Raw genomic sequence first — 18,605 nt, 5'->3', positions numbered from 1 at the left:
ACTGCAGGACTTCTTGATGGAGTCCTTCCTACTTTTCAAGGACCTGATCGGAAAGCATGTGTATCCCTCTGACTGGATGGCCATGATCATGGTACAGAACAGGTACCAAACTGCAAGCACACACACAGACTCTGGATTTGGACCATCAACCTACTTGTCACAGTTCTGCTTCTGTAAAATGTGTAGGCAACAGCTGCCCCAGTGGATTTTAAAAGATTGTTTACATCTGCACTGGCTTGTGCATCCACACAAACCCACGCAGGGATAAGTCAGAGATTGTAAAGCTGGGATCAAGGCTGAAATGATGAAAACAGCTGATGTGACAAATGTGTCTATGTGTGTGAGCTGATGGAGTGAAGCCGTCTGTGTATTTTTTGTGATGTGAGCTAGATGGGAGGCTAAAGCTGCACCAGGGGAAGAGAAAAGGCAAATAGGTAAAAGTTAGAGTGAAGCAGAAGAAAAGACAGGTTGATAAGTCTGCAGACGGGGGTTAAGGAAGTGATGTGTAGATAGAGAGAGGAAGGGAGAAAGTCCCACTTAAAAATAGGGAATGGCTGTTGGCTCCGGATAACAATGATAGATAGATAGATACTGTTGGAGCAGATTTGCTACTTAAGTGCAGAAATGCATATAGTCACAACTCAGTGATACACCTGCACACAGTGTGTTAAGTTGCTATTGTGATCAATCATTGTGACAGAGGCTTTGAATCTGAAGCATAATACAGTCTGAAATAGCAGGATAAAGTTCTGGTCAAGAGCAGAAGTAAAAGTTGAAAAAAAGTTTAACTGAAAAACAAACAGGTTGCATTGTGATCAGTGACAGATTCTCCTCTTTCTGTTCTTAGACAACAACCTTTAAGGTTGCTTATTTATTTATTATTTACCTATCTGTGTGTGTGTGTGTTTCTGACCATTAGAGTGTTCCTAAGAGCCATCAATACCTATGCCGACACCATGAACCAAAAGTTTCTCAACAATGATGACTTTGAAGTACAGGTAGGTGTGTTTGTGTGTGTTGACATTACAAGCTTTGTCTCATATTGACAGAATCTGTGTACTTGACAGAATCTGTGCCTGTGCTCTTTTTAACATGACTCTCTATTGTCTTTGTCTACATCCTCCCTCCTCTCTGTCTAGTTGTGGAATAACTACTTCCACTTGGCGGTGGCGTTTATTACCCAGGAGTCTCTGCAGCTTCAGCATTTCTCACCAACCAAGAGGAACAAGATTCTGGCCAAGTGAGAGAAGGCTATATAATTTCCTTACTTACCACACATACCCTCCTTCCTCTAATGAAACACTCAGTGATTTGTGATCTATTTTGGAGTCTGCTTTTACCGTTTACACTCCCACTGCCTATTAAAACCGTGTGCTGCCTGTAGATAGACACTCAATTTAGTTCATGTTGGGTGGCAGATTAGTGCGACGTTATCTTTCCCACTGGGCTGTTCAGTTTCTGAAGGAGAAAATAACAGTATTGATCAAGACATTGTGCTAAACTAAGAGACTGATTTCTCTTTCTGTCTCCTGTTTGTGCGTATTTGCTCTCCCTCTCTCTATTTATTTCAGATATGGAGATATGAGAAGACTCATTGGCTTTGCTATTCGCGACATATGGTACAAACTAGGTAAGAAAGTCGAGTGTGGTCATCTTGCTGCTTCTGAGAGCACTTTCACTTCGCAACACAATCAAGAGTCAGTGGAATTTGTTTCCATACCACACACAAGGGTAACAAGGGTTCATAGCGTCAGCACCATTTCACGTAAGCACACATCGATATAAGACATCACTCCCTAACTAAAATTCATAGTATTCCTTGGTATTCAGAGAAAGCTGCATGTATAGAAATGCAAGGGTATATTCTGGAGATGGGAAGCAGAGTTCAAAGGCGACAAGAGTAAAAAGAAAACCTCTTGAACGGGGCTGTTTTGGTGGACAGAGACCTTTGGAGCCTACCTGAGGGCAAAAGTTGGAAGAGGTGGTGTGCATGGGGAGAGAGTTCAGATTTGATTTTAATTATCCTTCTGTAATATGTGTGTGTGTGTGTGTGTGTGTGAATGTGAATGTGTCTTTCAGGCAGTCATAAGATCTGTTTCATCCCTGGTATGGTGGGTCCCATCCTGGAGATGACTTTGATCCCAGAGGAGGAGTTGAGAAGGGCCACCATTCCCATCTTCTTCGACATGATCACCTGTGAACATTCACACTGTGGAAACTTCCACAAGGTAATGACATACAGAAACTTGTCAATATACATACTGAAGCATGCAGGCGTCTGTGAACATCTGCACAAAGGCAAAAAAAAAAAATCACTTATGTAAACACAAATTCCACACTAACACAGAAACACTGACATTGCGCTTCTCTATTGATTTCCTGTGATGCTGAAAATAAAAGTAAAAGAGACACCTTAATTATGCTCGCATAATTGATTTCTTTTAATTTTCCTCCTCTCATTTGCTTTCTTCTCTCTCTTTTCCCTCCTTCTCTGTTTTCTCCCACAGTTTGAGAATGAGATCATTCTGAAGTTGGACCATGAGGTGGAGGGCGGAGGAGGCGATGAGCGATACATGCAACTGCTGGAGACCATGTAGGCCTGAGTATTAAAACACACCACAATTACAGAAATTAGTATTGCTTGACCAGGACAAAAGAATTACAGTAAAGTGATAGAACAACAAAAACATTATGTAACGTGATACAAAAATGGTTCAAATATCTTGACCACGATGGCTTTGCTATTGATGTAACACACAGTATAACTTCTTATATCTTCTCATAGCTCTCAAGAAATTAACTTTAACAAAAGCAACTGATCTCTTAGCAATACATTTATAAAACATGAAGCACTTCAGCACTGAATATCAAGGCAAAACCCTCTCAGACGTCTCTGATGATTAACTCCTGGATGCTTGTCTGCCAGCCTCCTGGACTGCGCCGCTGAGAAACCCACGCTGAGGCCACAGGTGCAGCACTTTGTCTCCTTGGTGAAGGGACTCCTCATGCGTCTCCTTGACTACCGCACCGTGATGAGCGACGACAGCCGCAACAACCGCATGAGTTGCACTGTCAATCTTCTGGTAAGTCCTACCTTCTTTGAAATGCACCAGTTAGCTGGCTGAGCTGTCTTCACCTTGTCTTTTGAATTCCTGTGGGCTTGATCAGCTGTATAAACTCCTTCTCTACAACAAAGATGTTCAAGTGAGCTTTCTTAAAGGGCAGTATCCAGTGTGGATACAGGACTAAGGAGGAAGTTGGGTCTTAGAATTTCACAACATTGGTGTGAGCCTTTCCTCTGTAATAATTTCATCATTTTTTGTTTTCCTCATGTTTCATTGATGCTCGCTGATCTTTCAAAATATGCTGTGAATCTGACGTGACCATCACCATGGATTTGCATTTATCGACACTAACCATGTGATTCATGCCCTGTACTTTGTGTTGAACCCCTCTGCAAAGAGTTGCTGATCTCGGACACACTCTAACACACGCATGCACACATCAATAAGCTCATCATTAATTGAAAGACTAGTACGTGAGTTTGTTCTACACAGCACTGCGTCAATAAGCTCATCAATAGCCACACTAATTGAAGAGTTCATTATGAAACACAATTTTATGCTGTGTCTTTCATGTCAAGATCTTTATATTACTTTTCCGTGTTTAATTTGTGTGCTGATTGATCTAAAGGAAAAGATTCATCTCTGTGTCAGGTCTCTGAATGTTTGCAAAGGGTTGCATCAGCTCCTGTCTGTTCCACATCCTTTCTCTTATGTGATCTCCTAATCACATTCTTCCCCACAGTATTCTCAGGTTTAGTAACAGACCCGATCTACCCACCATGCAATTGTTTCCACTGCAGATTAAATCATATAATTCCTCCTGCAAACTCTGTCTTTCTTGACTAATATCTATCATATTTATTTGAATTCCTTGCCAGAATTTTAATTTTTTAAGACAATTCTGAGACGCTAATATTTAGGAGGATCAGGATGTGAGTCTGTTTGTATCTTATAATGTGTTATTTCTCCCTGCTGACACATGGCAGAGGTGCTTAGCTTGTACCCTGTAGCACCTGCCCATTAGCTATATTCTTTTTTTTTTTTGTTTGGCCAGCTAAAAAAAAATCCCTTCTGCAGGTCTGCAGGCACTAGAACACTCTCCTATCTATGCCCCTAAAGATGTGTCAAAGGCGACTGCTGCGAGTAAAAACATCTGACCTTCATGTAGATGGGCAGCCTCCAGCAGGAAATTGGCTTACTGACTTTAAATTGCATCTGTGCCAAAAATGATCATTGATGTTTCTGACCTTTTCAAAAATAAGGCTTGTAGATATAAATATGCATACAATATTCTTTGGCTTCACAGCGAATCTCACAGTAATTTAGCTTGTTTTTTTCATGTTCGTACTTGTGTTTGTGGATATTATTGTGTCTCCTGGCTCGTGCTGGTGATGGGAGGTGGGGTTACATCAGTTCATTCCACTCCACTGTTCTCTGTAGATGTCATTAAACTTCATTAAACTGGGAGTTTGTGCTGCATAACTAACAAATGCGTATGCAGGCACTCCCACACATTAACACACACAGGCAGTGAGAAGTATATAGTACAACACACATACAGCTGTAATGTAAGGAACCATTGCCACATGCTATAGATGCTAAGAATTACAGACTTAAACTCAATGCAGTGCTTCAGAATGATTTTGAAAATCTCACTCTGTCTCACACACACACACACATACACAAACACACACACACTCATGTAAACTGACACTGACCCAACTACTCCCTTTGATTTTTCAGAACTTTTACAAGGACATCAATCGTGAAGGGATGTATATCAGGTATTTATGTGCTGAATTTGACATAAATATTGTCTGTAACTTGTATGTGCATGTATGTGTACATGTGTGTGTCTGAATGTGTGTACATGCGTGTGGCTCCATAATCTGACAAGGGATTATATGAGTCCCACTGAATTAATGTCAAAATCCACAAGATCAGCTCTTGGCCTGACTGGAGGGAGAGAGAAAGAGAGCGACATGATGAGTGTGAGGAAGGGAGAGGTGGAGAGACAGAGGAGGACGGGATGATGGCAGTAAAGGGGGGGGGGCATAATTAGTTATCTGTACGTGTGAGTGGGAGTTCGGCTCTGTGGTTGATCAGCTGCCTCTGTCTATCCTGTGGAGAATATGGTAACAGTTAATGTTAGCAAACAAAAATGGTTGAATGCAAAAACACATTTAATCACTGCGTAAATGTATACTTATATAATAAAGCAGAACTCTAGCTTTATTACTACAGGCCATGCATGGATAATAAAACCAAAAATTAATTATGTTAAGGCCCAGTGTGTGAATTATGAAATATTACATTTGCGGCTTCATTGCTCACATTAATATTGAAAGGGATACTTAACAGTTGATGCTAACATGGCTCCTGTATTTCACCTCATCTTGAGTGGTACCTTTGTTTGTAGAGCCCTCAGTACTTCTAAATGAACTCAATATTGCCTGAGAAAACATTATTTTCATGGCACATTCATTAAGAATTCCAATTGTGCTGCCATCCACAATAGACTCCAACAAAAATAAACTGTACATGATGAAACATAACTGAAGAAAAGTAAACTGTCAGTGCTGAAAATCTGACACTGAACTTATTCAGTTCTGTGGTTTTGTATCACTGGTTCCTTACAGCAAAGTTTTTCCCACTAAGTTTCTTTGAATACAGGAATTTGTAAACGGTGAAGAAAAACTTGTATTCTAGTTGCAACATAATACTCAATACCACATGTGTACATCCTCATCTTTGTAGCATACTGGTTTTTGCAGCTGGTATACGAGAAATGAACATGATTTTCCATTTTCCAGACATTTAATATTTTTCTTATTTTTGAGAGATCTTTGTGGAGCTAACTCACCAGCTTCTTCAAATTATTTTATGTTTAACAGCTGTGAGCACAATCTCTGTTTCATTTGTTATAGGACAGAACACTAAATATTTTATAGCAATCAGTATGTGCTGACTTCTTTTTTTTTGTGTGAGCACATTACATACTCAAAACCCTACTAGAATTAACATGTAGTATCACACTATATGGGTAAAAGGCTATAGATGATATATATATATATAATGATATATATATATATATATCATTATATATATATATAATGATATAACCTTCATTTTACTCTCTTGTTATGGGAAATATTTGATTTATTTGAAATGCAGAAGGCAATTTGTCTTTTACCATGTGATAGCAGGTACAATACAGAAAAAGCAGAAAAAGCAAGCAGGATCTCCAGCCAAGCGTTGGTTAACAGTGAATGGAAAGAGATGCAGTCAGAGCACATTAGATAAGGTGAAAAAAGAAAGTAAGACCCTTCAACTTTTAGGCAGACAGGATGAACAACTGACCTGAGAGTGCATCCATACTGCCCAGGCAAGCAGGGAACTGTTCATTTAAAAGCGTCTAGAAGCCACTCGCCTTCCTGCTTTGTCATCAGTGCCTTAGTAAGAAAATCCAGCCTCTGACCAAGTGGGAGAATGTTTTCTCCAGACAGAGGGAGAGACATAAACATAAACATAACTAAAAACTGAAGCAGTAAAAGAGTAGGTTTGTTCGCTAGGAACCTAATGTTCCCATTTTCCTCTTTGTTAGGCTTATTGACATTATTGGGCTGCAAACATCTGCCAGACCATTAAAAAGACATACGCTGAATAGCTCTTTTGTGTATATGTATGTGCGTGCTCTTGAATGACCTCTCTATGTTGTGTAAATGTATGAGGTTATGTGTGTGTGTGTGAGCCTGTGAGAGAGTGAATGAAAAAGTGACACATTAATACATGTACTTCATTTACAGGTCTTCACGTTGCCCGACAGTGGCATCTAGTGGAGTAATGTATACGTAGCATATTAAATTAACTTGACCTCTGTGGTTGTGTGTGAATGTGTGTTTGTGCACGTGTGTGCTCAGGTACCTTTACAAGTTGAGAGACCTTCACCTGGAGGGTGAAAACTACACAGAGGCTGCATACACTCTGCTGCTCCACTCTCGCCTGCTCAAGGTAGGACACACACACACATCTAAAGTGGCATTTTGTTGTTTAATGCTGGATCCAGTGTCTTGCTCTGCCTAATCACTCGCTTGTCTGCCACGACTGAGACGGTTTTTTACTAGCTGATAAATGGTTGCTATGTCGCTGGCCTCCAAATGATGAAGCTCCGAGGTTAGTTTATGGCGTGGCATCGGCCACTGCTGCTCGATCACTATGGTGATTGATGCTGAGAACGTGTGTGTACACGCAGGTTTGTGTGTGTATGTCTGTGCATGCATGTGTCTGAGAGAGTTTGACCTCCTTTGTCTCTTCATCTCTTTTATGGGACATTTAGAGGCTCACGGAGAGGGACAGAGGAAAAGGGGCATCTCCCTCTCTCTCCTCTTCTCTGTCTAGTGTCATTACATCAAAGAAGTTGAACTCCATAATGTTTTTTATAATCTCCATTCATCCTCAGTGTCAGTCCTGTCATGTCCGTTTCACATTATTGGACAGAGCTGGCTGTGACACAGCATGCTCTAATCTTTTTTTCAATTCTAAGCACAAAGGACAGTTTTGGAGATATTTATGTACTTTTTTGTTTAGTTTCTAAATTAATTTCTGCGTAATTTATGTAATAGAAGATGAATTATTGTCTCATTTATAAAATAATTGTGCGTTGTGCTGCTGTTTTTGTGCAAGCTCTGCTTAGAACTAATATTGATTTATTACAACAAAGAAGCTCTAAGCTTTAAGTTCTTCTCCTCTCTTGTTTCAGCATAATGAAAAATGGGACAGCAAAAAAGAGACTCAGTCCTGACTGCAAATTTTTTCTTTTGGTTCAGCAATAAAAAAAATATACATGCTGTATCTCACTTTTTGTCTTTTGTTCTCCCCTCTGCAACTCTGTCTTCTTTCCTGTCTCTATTTTAGTGGTCAGATGAGATGTGCAGCCCCCAGTTTGAGTTCCACGGCTCCCAAACACAACGGCAGCTCAAAGAAACGCTCTACGACACCATCATTGACTACTTTGACAAGGGCAAGGTCAGCAACATCTTAGACCATGTCATGCTTCTCTTTTCTTAGCAATTTGATGATTTGTAAAAGTCTTAATCAATGCACCAAAACCAATTACAATAAGATTATTCACTCTGGAGAACATGTTGCCTTTAGGAATTAAATTTGTGGCAGGTCGGTTCAATTTTCCTTTTGGTAATTAATGTAATTCTCTGAATTCCTTTCACAAAATCCTAATGCGATCAGAGTACTTAAGGCAAAATATATATATATATATATATATTTTTTTTTTTACATGGGTGTAAGGAAAAGCCCATAAAATCAGCATTCACTGCACAGACTTTTATTTTGGAAAATATTCCTTTCCTGTATCATACATTCAGTACCTTTTAAAGATGAGACAGTGCTGCAATCATGCAGTCATTGTCTCCATGTGATGTGTTAGCGTCACATTCATTTTGTATTCTCCATGAGTGCCTCGTGTTTTCTGAAGCAGTGATAGAGACGTTTTCCACCTCTCTCCAGAGACCTGGAAACAGAGATTTTCACGAGATGAATTCCCACCACGACAGCTGCTTCCCATTTATTAGCAGATGGTGTAATGAAGGACATTTGTGTTTCTTTCCTTATGTGTGTATGTATGTATGTATGTGTTTAGATGTGGGAAGAGGCCATCACTCTGTGTAAGGAACTAGCTGAACAATACGAAAATGAGATCTTTGACTACGAGCTACTCAGCAAGAGACTGGTAATACAGGACTATCTCAAACCTTTATATCTTCTGTACAATAATCATGATCTCACGTTCACGTTTCCCCTATATTTTCTTCACTCAGCCTTTTACCCTAAATTCCCTTTATAGATGTTCTTGGGTTTAAGGGGTTGTCTGAGGGAAAGGAAGAGAATTCAGGCAATTTATTCAAGCTTTTGATAGCAGCAGCAACATAGCTCATTGTGAGTGCAGCTGTTGCGTACTGAAACCTGGTTAAATTTCATTAAATAGATGAATAATGTAAATAAAATATGAACGCTGGTCAAATAGTTTGCTTTGCTCGTCAGCTTTTTTTTTTTTTTTTTTTTTTTTTTTTTTTTTTTAACCACAAAACTAAATCAAGGAAAACTGTCCAGCAGCCAGTGTTCAAGTTCTAAATTGCACAAAGTAATACGTTTTCTTAACCTCAGAACATACTGCAGTTTCAAACATTATTAACAATTCAGCACAACCATTCAGCCACATTTAAAAACAAATACTTATTTAGCACTTTACTTCTTCTTTTTCTAAAGAACTCTGGTGTGAACTTACACATAACCATATGACCAGACGTGGGAATTCCTCATTGTCAATCATCACTAACCTCAGACCCCTCCTAACCCTCCTCACTTTGTCTGTCACTCCATACCCCAAGTCTAACTTGTGCCTTGGCACCACTTTACCCTCTGTGTCCCCTTCACTCAGCTCTTCTTTTCTACGTCTCCCAAGAATGGGAAAATCTCTAAATATGACTGCAGCAGCAGCTCTCTCTGCTAATGCTGAATTTATGTGGTTATATAAATGACAGACATTGCCCTTGGATGGTGTGCACTTTATTTTTTTCCACATCTATCACCCTCAAAGGCCCAGCTTTCTGCTGAGTATAGCGTTGTTATTGGCACGAGTTAATAAAAATGCTACAGCTGCACGAGTGCACATCTGAAACTCTCCTCTGAACACATCCTCTGTCTCTCTCTTTGTCTCTCTCTCTGCAGGAGAAACAGGCCAAGTTCTATGAGAACATTATGAAGATCTTGAGGCCTAAGCCAGACTACTTTGCAGTTGGCTACTATGGACAGGGCTACCCTCCATTCCTCAGGGTTTGTATATATGTCACTGTGCAGTTAGAAGAAAAACAACAGTATTGCAAAGAATAGTCTCACTTTTCATAGAGCAAAAGCACACAGATTTTGTCTGTGTATTCATACCATACACAGAAGTGACACTGACTCCCTTCCTCGCACAAAAGGGTCAAAGAAACTTTTTTTTTTCCCATTATCAGCAGAGGCTGAAGCAAAGCTATTTAAAATTGCAGCAGTGGACAAGTTTCTAAACACACCAGCAGATAGTTAACAGAATAGGACAGAATGTACACTATAGGAACATTGTGGATTTCAGCAAACTGAAGAAATAAAATATTCCACTGTTTATAGCTCCAGCATTCAGTAGATGTGTTAATCTGCTGTGGTAAGGAAAATGACAAAGTCAGTGACACAGTTGGGGAGCAGGTCAGGGCTTTTCCTTTGAGAAAGATATGCAATGTCTGCAAGCTCTAGATGGACTGTCCCACTGAATGCAGTCAAGATAAAAAAAAAAATAGAATATTACTTAATCTTTTCATTATTGTTATTAACGCCAGTAAATTTCCTGTGGCTTCAGAATAAGGTGTTTATCCACCGAGGGAAGGAGTATGAGCGCAGAGAGGACTTCCAGAACCAGCTGATGAGCCAGTTCCCCAGCGCTGTGCGCCTCAACACCACCACTATGCCAGGGGACGATATCAAGAACTCTCCACTTCAGTGTATCCTTCAGGCTGCATAACACACACAGAATACATAAATGTATAGAATTATGGAGATGTACTGAGAAAGCAGAAAACGTAAATGCTTTAAATCCTCACTGGTATAGAAATGCAATATTGTATTATTATATTATACACAATAATTTACATGCAGTATCTATGGGATTTGCAAGTATTTGGATGGCTGAAGAGGTCTGAACAAATCTGAAAGTAAATGATAAGATCAACTAAGATCCAGTGTTTTGCAAAAGAAAATATCAGGGGACTTTTTACCCAGAAACAATAAAACTTGTACAGTCATCAGGTCTGTGTGTATTAGATCTATTCATCCAGTTAGTTTTGGTCTGGATAAACTTAATTTTTGTTTACTTCTGTGGTACCTCTGTATATTAACACCTCACTGCTGGATGTCGTAGACACCCCTCAGTTATCAGTCTGCACATTCTGACACCGAGATGTGGAGATACTTTCCATCATGTTGTGTTGTTGTATTCCTGAGTGATTTGAACCAGATATCCAGTGTTTCACAGTGCAGCCAGTCCTCGAGATCCCTCCTCGTCTGAAGAACAAGCCCGTCCCTGACCAGATTATCAAGTCAGTGCTGTCTAACTTATCACGTTATCATAGAATAAAATGTGAATGTCTGGGAAATGATAAGCTAACACTGAAAGAAATGGCAATTTTGAAAATGTCACATTTCCCTCTTTTGTAAATGATTTATTTTATTTTCTGGCTGTTACTTCACCTTCCGTCTTCCTCATTCACAATGTAGCTTCTACAAGTCCAACTACGTGCAGCGTTTTCACTATTCCAGACCTGTGAGGAAAGGACCTGTGGACCCAAACAATGAGTTTGCTGTGAGTTACTTTTTTTTTTTTTTTAAATGAAAAGATTTATGACAACAGGGACAATGAAAGTATGTCAGAAGCTATTGTCTGGTTGCATTGTTATCAGTATGAAAAGATGAGTTCTTGTTCTATAAAATAATAGCATTTTATTCTACAGCAGTGTGTTGCATAACTATGTGATAAGACATCAGCTTATGTTACAAGGTTTCAGATGAGCACTGGAGATGCGATATCAAATTCAGGTGTTACTGTAGTGTAAGATTACATATCAGATTGCGCAGCAGGTGTCTGACGAGGATTCACACTTAAATACAAGATATGGTATCATGTTATGAGTATTCACAAGTGGCAGAGATTCCTCTGATTACTCTCCTTTTTTTCCTCTCCTTTCCAATCTTTCTGTTGTAGTCTATGTGGATTGAGCGCACAACCTTCACCACTGTGTATAAGCTGCCGGGGATCCTGCGCTGGTTTGAGGCTACTGACATGAAACATGTGAGTCTGTGATGGCTTGTTTGTATTCCATGTTTGACTTGTATTTTATTGACTTGTATTTGTTTGTGTTTGCTCTGAGCTTTTTCCTCCAGCGTATCATTCCACATCCTCTGCTTCCTTCCCCAGACTACCTTGTCTCCTTTGGAGAATGCCATCGAGACCATGGAGTCCACCAATGAGAAGATTCTGACCATGATTAACCAGTATCAGGCTGACTGGAGCCTTCCCATCAACCCCCTCTCCATGCTGCTCAATGGCATCGTGGACCCAGCTGTCATGGGCGGCTTCGCCAAGTATGAAAAGGTGAACTAGAATCTGGAATCAAACCCAGCTCAACATATAATCCTTCACTAAAACCTTTCCCAGGTCAATTAATGACACTTGTACTATTGAACGGAGGTCTATGTGAGAGCTAAATGGAGATTAATGATCAGAGGTTAAACCAGAGACAGTATCTCCATCTGTTATAAAACATGTGTCATGACCAATTAGCTTCTTGAACCTCAGACCTTTTTATATGTCTGTTTCTTAATAGTATAAGAATAATGGAGTTCAAAATATCCATAATGTAAATTTCCCCTATCACAAATTTAAATTGCCTTTTTTCAATTTAAATTTCTTGCTAAGCAAGAACTGATTCGCTTTAACTGTGTGTAGACTTTTTTTTTTAAAGGCACTATGATGAAAGATTCATGATTTCAATACTGTTTTTTTTTCTTTTTATTTGAAGCCTCCAATAAGTTATCTTAGCTCAAGAGACTGCTTCACTGCAAGACTCATCTCTCATGATGAATGGACTTCAATTGGTTTGTGTCAAAAATCAGCATCACCTCCTGAGGCTCTGAATATGATAGGAGTCAGATAGGAGTCTTCTTCAGTCCAAATGATGTTAAATACAGTAAACTTCAAATATTATTAGTGTTCGTCCTCAAACGCCATTCAGTTATATAATATCATACATGAGAAGTGATCGGTGTGTCTGGTGAGCACACACATGCAACTGTCTGAGCGGGTGAAACATACAGCTATCAAATGAGTTAAATGACTTTTTAAACCTTCCTTGGTATCAGGCTTTCTTTACTGAAGAGTACACTCAGCAGCACCCAGAGGACAGAGATAAACTGCTGCGTCTCAAGGACCTCATCGCATGGCAGGTAAATTCCTGAATACATGTCCACACTACATTTAGCCATGTTACTTTATTTGGATGTTCTGTTTACACCATAACATTTGCATTTATAGATCCCATTACTAGGTGGAGGAATCTCCCTCCACGGGAAGAGAGTGACCGATGATCTTCGTCCATTCCATGAGCGCATGGAGGAGTGTTTCAAACAGCTGAAGAAGAAAGTAGAGAAGGAGTACGGAGTGAGAGAGCTGGTAAGAAGGAAAAATGGGATAGGAGAGGTAGAAGAGAAAAATAGTGGGGGAATAAGTGATTTTTTTTATAACTGAAACATGGCGTTTCTCTGTAATCCAAAACATGTTTTCTTCAAGACTGGACACAGTGTAACTGTGGCAGAGCTGCGCTAATTAAGCCGTAAATGAGGTGACCTAGGCAAATTTTAAAGATCAAAGTACTCACAAAAGCCCCTGAGCAGAGTGCTGATATTGGATTTGTACCTTTAAATTTTTCTACAACCAGAACATGGCTCGGATGGTTTGACTGGGGCTAAATATGGTCATTAACTGGTAAATTGGCTCAGCCCTTCAGGAGATATTAAACTAATGAGTAGGAGTGATATGCTGTTTCTAAGAGTAACTTCACTTTCTTTTGCTCTTGGAGTCTTTAATGATGTACTGTATTTCTGCTCTGTTTCTCCGTCACTATCTATGAACAGTACTGTCCTAGCACTATTTTCTCCATATCTGAATGTAATATTGTTCAACTTTCCAGCCTGACTTGGATGAAAGGAAGTCCACTCGTCCTCGCTCCATGCTGCGCTCCATTCGGCAGTCCATCATCTCAATCTCCTCACTGCAGGGATCTGAATGTGGAACCCCAACCAAGCCCCATGCAGACAGGTAGTATACAGGTGTACTCTATGTGTTGGCAGATGAAATCCTGTGAAACTGGGTGAGTCATGAGAACCCAAAATTCGTTGTAAGAATGACACATCTCATCTTCAGGGTACATGCATACACTATTTTGTGATAAAATGGCCGCTAATGTGTCCTAATTAATTACGTAAGCTCAAATATACAAATCTAATTGTATATCTAGCATCTAATTTTAGTTCCTGCCTCCTTCCAGGGACCTTCCCCCTGAGTCCCCGATCTCCTGGAACTCCACCCTGCCGCGCTCCAGTGGCAGCGTGAGTGCAAGCACAGCGGAGGAAGGGGGGGTGATGACGGTGGGCGATGCAGAGGTCAAAATGAGGAAGAGTAAGAAGAAGAAGAAGAGGAGCAGTATGATCTTCATCACAGAGGAGAGAGAGAGGACGAGTACAATGGACTGCAAACGAGTGAGACTGAGCATTTGTGGGCTGAGAGAGGAGAGAATAACTGGAAAGGCATGTATAGGGATGTTTAAGTAACACACCGCTGTTGCTGAGTTCTGTGTGATCTCTGTCTCCCTCTAGCTGTCCAAGAAACAGGAGTTCCGCAGTGACACCAACTTGTCTGAGCCAAATGAAGGAAATGTGTTGCTGACCAATGCCAACTCCAGATCCCTGCCTGCCATCACAGGTGATAAACACACACAAATCCACCTGGGGCTGTATAGTTTATTGCATTTGAGTAACTATATATCTAAAACCTAAGTACCCACAAATTTAAAATACAAAGTCATGACCTGAGAGGAACTGCTGTTTTGTTTTTTGCTTTTTGTGTGTGTGTGTGTGTGTTCTGGAAAGCTGACTGTAAAGACAACACACACACAAGGTCATGACAGGAAAGTGCTTCTGTAGCTGAGTGTGTGCTGAAAACAAATTGGCAAGCTGGAGAGTGTGGCACTAATAGCCCGACCTAACACAAACTCTGATGTTAAGGTGGCAAATTAGTGAATCAGTCACACTGGTTGTAATTTTTCAGCACAGTTTCATCTAGTTTATGTTTCATCGTTTCAGTTATATAACCCTGCACCTCGAAACAGTGCATCAGACCACAGTTCACTGATGTTTCACTGGAATCCTGCCATGTTGGACCATGCCAGCTGAGCTAGCATCGACTGTGGTGTTAATATACTGCCTCTGATTAGCACCGCTGACTACAAGCTGTACTGCCCCACTGAACATACAAACAGTGCCACCAGTGTTGCCAGAGCACACAGTTTATCAGTAGAGCAGCTGCAAGAGCAAAATTAGTTAGGAAAAAAAATAAATATCTGGCTGCAGGATGAGGCAGAGATTTTGTTGTAAGCTGGTAATCAGTGAGACGCAAACACTTAATCCTCTGCTGTTTCTGTCTGTAGGTCTGTCCTTGGCGGTGGTGGGGGGCGCAGAGGAGGTAGACAGCACCAGAACCAGGAGGGACAGTAAGAGCATGTCTGTCTGTGTGGCCTCTGACCGAACAGCAGACAGACGCTCAAAGGGCGTCATTAACCTCCTGTTCAAGACCAAGGTAAAGGAAGAGACGTAATACACTGACATTCAACAATCAGGTCTACAGTTAAAAAAATAGTTCAGCGTTTTGGGAAATATGCCTATTCACTTTCTTGGCAAGAGTGATATGAGAAGATCAACACGACTGTCACTTTTGTACATTAAATATGAAGCTTCTGTCAGGAGATTGTTAGCTTCCTGACTATTGACAGGAAACAGGGGAAAGTTAATTTAATCTGAACTGGTAGATTATTATATCTTTACTATATCTTATTATGCCTTTAGACAGAGTCAGTCTAGCACTTTCACTGTGTTTCCAGTCTTCAGTCTCAACTAAGCTAAGCAAGGTTGGGTAAATGCCTATTTATTGTGGAAATGAGCATGGTATCAGGCTTTTCATCTAACTCTGAAGTGAATAAACATATTTCCCAAAACTTATTGAACTATTCCCTTCACAGGGTTAGGTCTGCAAATTTATTATCAAATTTAATCTTATTTAGAGTCTTTCCAGCAATGTTAAAAGACAGATATAGGTACATCTCTATAGACAGATATGTAGCTAGTTAGGTCGCTCGCTAGCTAGATAGATGTTTTTACCCCAAAGAATAAACCTTATTTATTTTATGCATGTATGTTTATTTCAGCAGAGCTCCAAATCAGAGGATGTGAAGCCCAGTGATCCAGCCAAAGACAGTGACAGTCATTTCTGAAATCCATTATTATAATTTCTTATTTCTTCTGCTTTTTGTATGCATTCATTTTACAATCAGATTCCCATAAAACCTGCAGCCAAAGCCAAAATTATGCATCTACTCACCCAGTCTGCCTGTCAGTCTCAGTATTGCTGTTGCCTTAATATAATTGATTTTACCTATCAATAAAGGCTATTTTTGTGGAGTGACCTTTTTCCAGGTAATTCAAATGATTCCCAGTGAAGCTAAATGCCATCTTACAGCTTTTCAATCAATTCTCCTTCTACAAGAACGAGCAAACACAAACCACTGTGCCAGTGTGCCTGATTAAAAAGCTTCTTATTATACTGTTTTCAGCATTGTTGTGACTGACTGAAGTTAATGGGAAAATAATAATTTGATAAAGCACAAAGGTTGCCGTGTCCTCCCAAAGTACTCTAAACAGAAACATGCTGCCAAAAAGCTTTGGCACTGGTACAACAAACAGAGAGAGTCTAATAAAGTCAAATATAATAGAGTGCAACAACCTGTGGAGCCTACTGTACAAAATGCTACAACATCAGAGTTTATGAGCGCACACAGTTTATATTGCAGTTTTTATTATGTTTTTTTTTTTTTTTTTTTTAAGCATGATTTGTTCACTGGTTTTATTTTTCCAATAAATCAATAGATAAAAATATGAATCAGTTTGAAGTTAGTTTGACATTTTTGAGAAATGTTTTGCTGAGAGATGACAGTTATTATATATTATAAGCCTATTAGCTTAGCTTAGCATGAAGAATGGAAGCTTTTTAAATACGCAGGATGTTTTATAGTCAGGCTCGCCGCTTCTTGTCTTTACTCTAAGCTAAGCTAATCTCTTCCTGGCTCTTGCTTCATACATTATGAAACAAGACATGAGAGTGATGTTAGTCTTTTCATCTAACTCTTAGCCAGAGGTGGGAAGGGTAGTAAAAAGTCTATTTACTTAAAAGTTTTGTTGCTTTACGAAAACTAGAACTTGAACTTATTCATGAAATAATTACTTGAGTGAGAGTACTGAAGTATCTACTGAAAAATTCCTGGTTATCTTGTAAGTGTGATCACAGAATTTCCATATAAACTCTAGGTTGAGTTACAGTATGTATTAAGATATGCAGAGTATGTGTTAGTAACATATTAATAAATGCTGAACAAATAAATATAATATAGCAAATATATGCACTTTTGATGAAGCAGAGGGTCTGATTTTTCTTCCAAAATGCCCTTGAACAAGAGTAAAACTTATGCAGACTCAAAAATGCTTCTTAGCGTACTTCCTGAAATGTTGAACTAATCCTTTAAACCTGTTATAACTACCGGTTTGTTTCTCAACAAGCATTGAAGATTCACACTGAGTGATTTATTCTTCTTTCTTGATGGCATTCTGTAAATGCTGATTGGTCTCTTTGGAGTCACAGCAAAATGCTTAGGATGTGTATGTGAGAGCTGTAGGCTCTGCCGTGAACTAGCTTCCAAAGTTATAGAACACTGTGATTCATAATTTGTGTTGATGTTGCTTTGATCGCAGAGTGAAAAAGGATGTGAATAATGAAAGCGCAGCTCAGAGCAGACCAGTCTACACAGACAGTGTCTACACCTCAGTGGATCTGAAGAGCTCTTGTGGACCAGAGGAAAAAACAAACTCCTAGGTTGTGTGCAGATTTCCTCTTTCCTCCTGTAGCAGAAGGAAAAATTGGAGAAACGTTGTGGCCTTCGGGCTTCTTGTGCATCTTTGTTTTATCTTTCTTGTTGCCCTCACTCACTCAGTTTGTTGGTGATTTCCCCAGATACAGTCTGTAATCCTGTGATTCCACACCGGCTTAGTTTGAGTCCACACAACTCAACCCTTCACGAATCCTGATGGATGGCGAGGAAGTGAGGTGGACAGGATATTAGCTTAAGTCTTGCTTTCTTCATTGACTTTCGTGACATTTTAATAAAGATATTAAGATCAATTGTTAAAAGAGCAGACAGGCCGCGGCATGTGATGAATATAAATTAGTAACCAGTGCAGCCGTTGACGGAATGAATGTATCACTTACATTGGAAAAAGGTAATTACATTAGAAAATATAATTTAAAATTAGTCTTTTTTAATGATTCGAAGATATGGATGAATTTCTCACATTTGCCCTGTGGTGATTTTATTTCCTCGTGGTTCTCTCTGTGCTGTGGGAGTGCAGACAGTCAGAAGGTGATTAAGAACAGTGGAAACATTTCTCCTCTCCCTTATTAATACTGTCATTATCTGGTGACACCTTGACCACCAGGTTTCTCCACAGCCAATTTAAAGTTGCAGACTAGCCTTTTAAAACTCATGCAAAGTCCTGTTGAGCAATACTTCAGTCTGGAGTGTGGATCTTCTGATTAAACCATTGCTCTGTGACCACTGA

The 18,605-nt window shown here is 39.7% G+C and overlaps 1 protein-coding gene across 2 annotated transcripts in view; it reads left to right on the top strand.

Annotated features, from left to right (window-relative positions):
• The window catches only part of LOC121188089 (dedicator of cytokinesis protein 2-like), a 90,415-nt gene extending 74,014 nt beyond the window's left edge, over positions 1-16,401 (top strand). Inside the window, exons 28-51 of one of the 2 annotated variants that reach the window (XM_041047655.1) lie at positions 8-102; positions 920-998; positions 1,140-1,240; positions 1,572-1,630; positions 2,080-2,228; positions 2,508-2,593; positions 2,927-3,083; positions 4,809-4,849; positions 6,986-7,076; positions 7,980-8,090; positions 8,722-8,811; positions 9,810-9,914; positions 10,474-10,615; positions 11,128-11,209; positions 11,388-11,472; positions 11,872-11,958; positions 12,085-12,261; positions 13,029-13,112; positions 13,201-13,338; positions 13,856-13,983; positions 14,213-14,423; positions 14,541-14,646; positions 15,371-15,519; positions 16,148-16,401. In XM_041047655.1, coding sequence (XP_040903589.1) covers positions 8-102; positions 920-998; positions 1,140-1,240; positions 1,572-1,630; positions 2,080-2,228; positions 2,508-2,593; positions 2,927-3,083; positions 4,809-4,849; positions 6,986-7,076; positions 7,980-8,090; positions 8,722-8,811; positions 9,810-9,914; positions 10,474-10,615; positions 11,128-11,209; positions 11,388-11,472; positions 11,872-11,958; positions 12,085-12,261; positions 13,029-13,112; positions 13,201-13,338; positions 13,856-13,983; positions 14,213-14,423; positions 14,541-14,646; positions 15,371-15,519; positions 16,148-16,210 — 2,616 coding nt within the window. In that variant the 3' untranslated portion in view covers positions 16,211-16,401. Of the gene's footprint in view, positions 1-7; positions 103-919; positions 999-1,139; positions 1,241-1,571; positions 1,631-2,079; positions 2,229-2,507; positions 2,594-2,926; positions 3,084-4,808; positions 4,850-6,985; positions 7,077-7,979; positions 8,091-8,721; positions 8,812-9,809; positions 9,915-10,473; positions 10,616-11,127; positions 11,210-11,387; positions 11,473-11,871; positions 11,959-12,084; positions 12,262-13,028; positions 13,113-13,200; positions 13,339-13,855; positions 13,984-14,212; positions 14,424-14,540; positions 14,647-15,370; positions 15,520-16,144 lie in introns of both variants that reach the window. The other variant, XM_041047654.1, reaches the window with a different exon arrangement.
• The last annotated feature ends 2,204 nt before the right edge of the window (positions 16,402-18,605 follow it).

This window comes from Toxotes jaculatrix, chromosome 10, assembly GCF_017976425.1.
Source record: "Toxotes jaculatrix isolate fToxJac2 chromosome 10, fToxJac2.pri, whole genome shotgun sequence".
Taxonomy (NCBI): domain Eukaryota; kingdom Metazoa; phylum Chordata; class Actinopteri; family Toxotidae; genus Toxotes; species Toxotes jaculatrix.
Note: the sequence above shows the minus strand (reverse complement) of the source record. Positions and strands in the feature narration are given on the sequence as shown.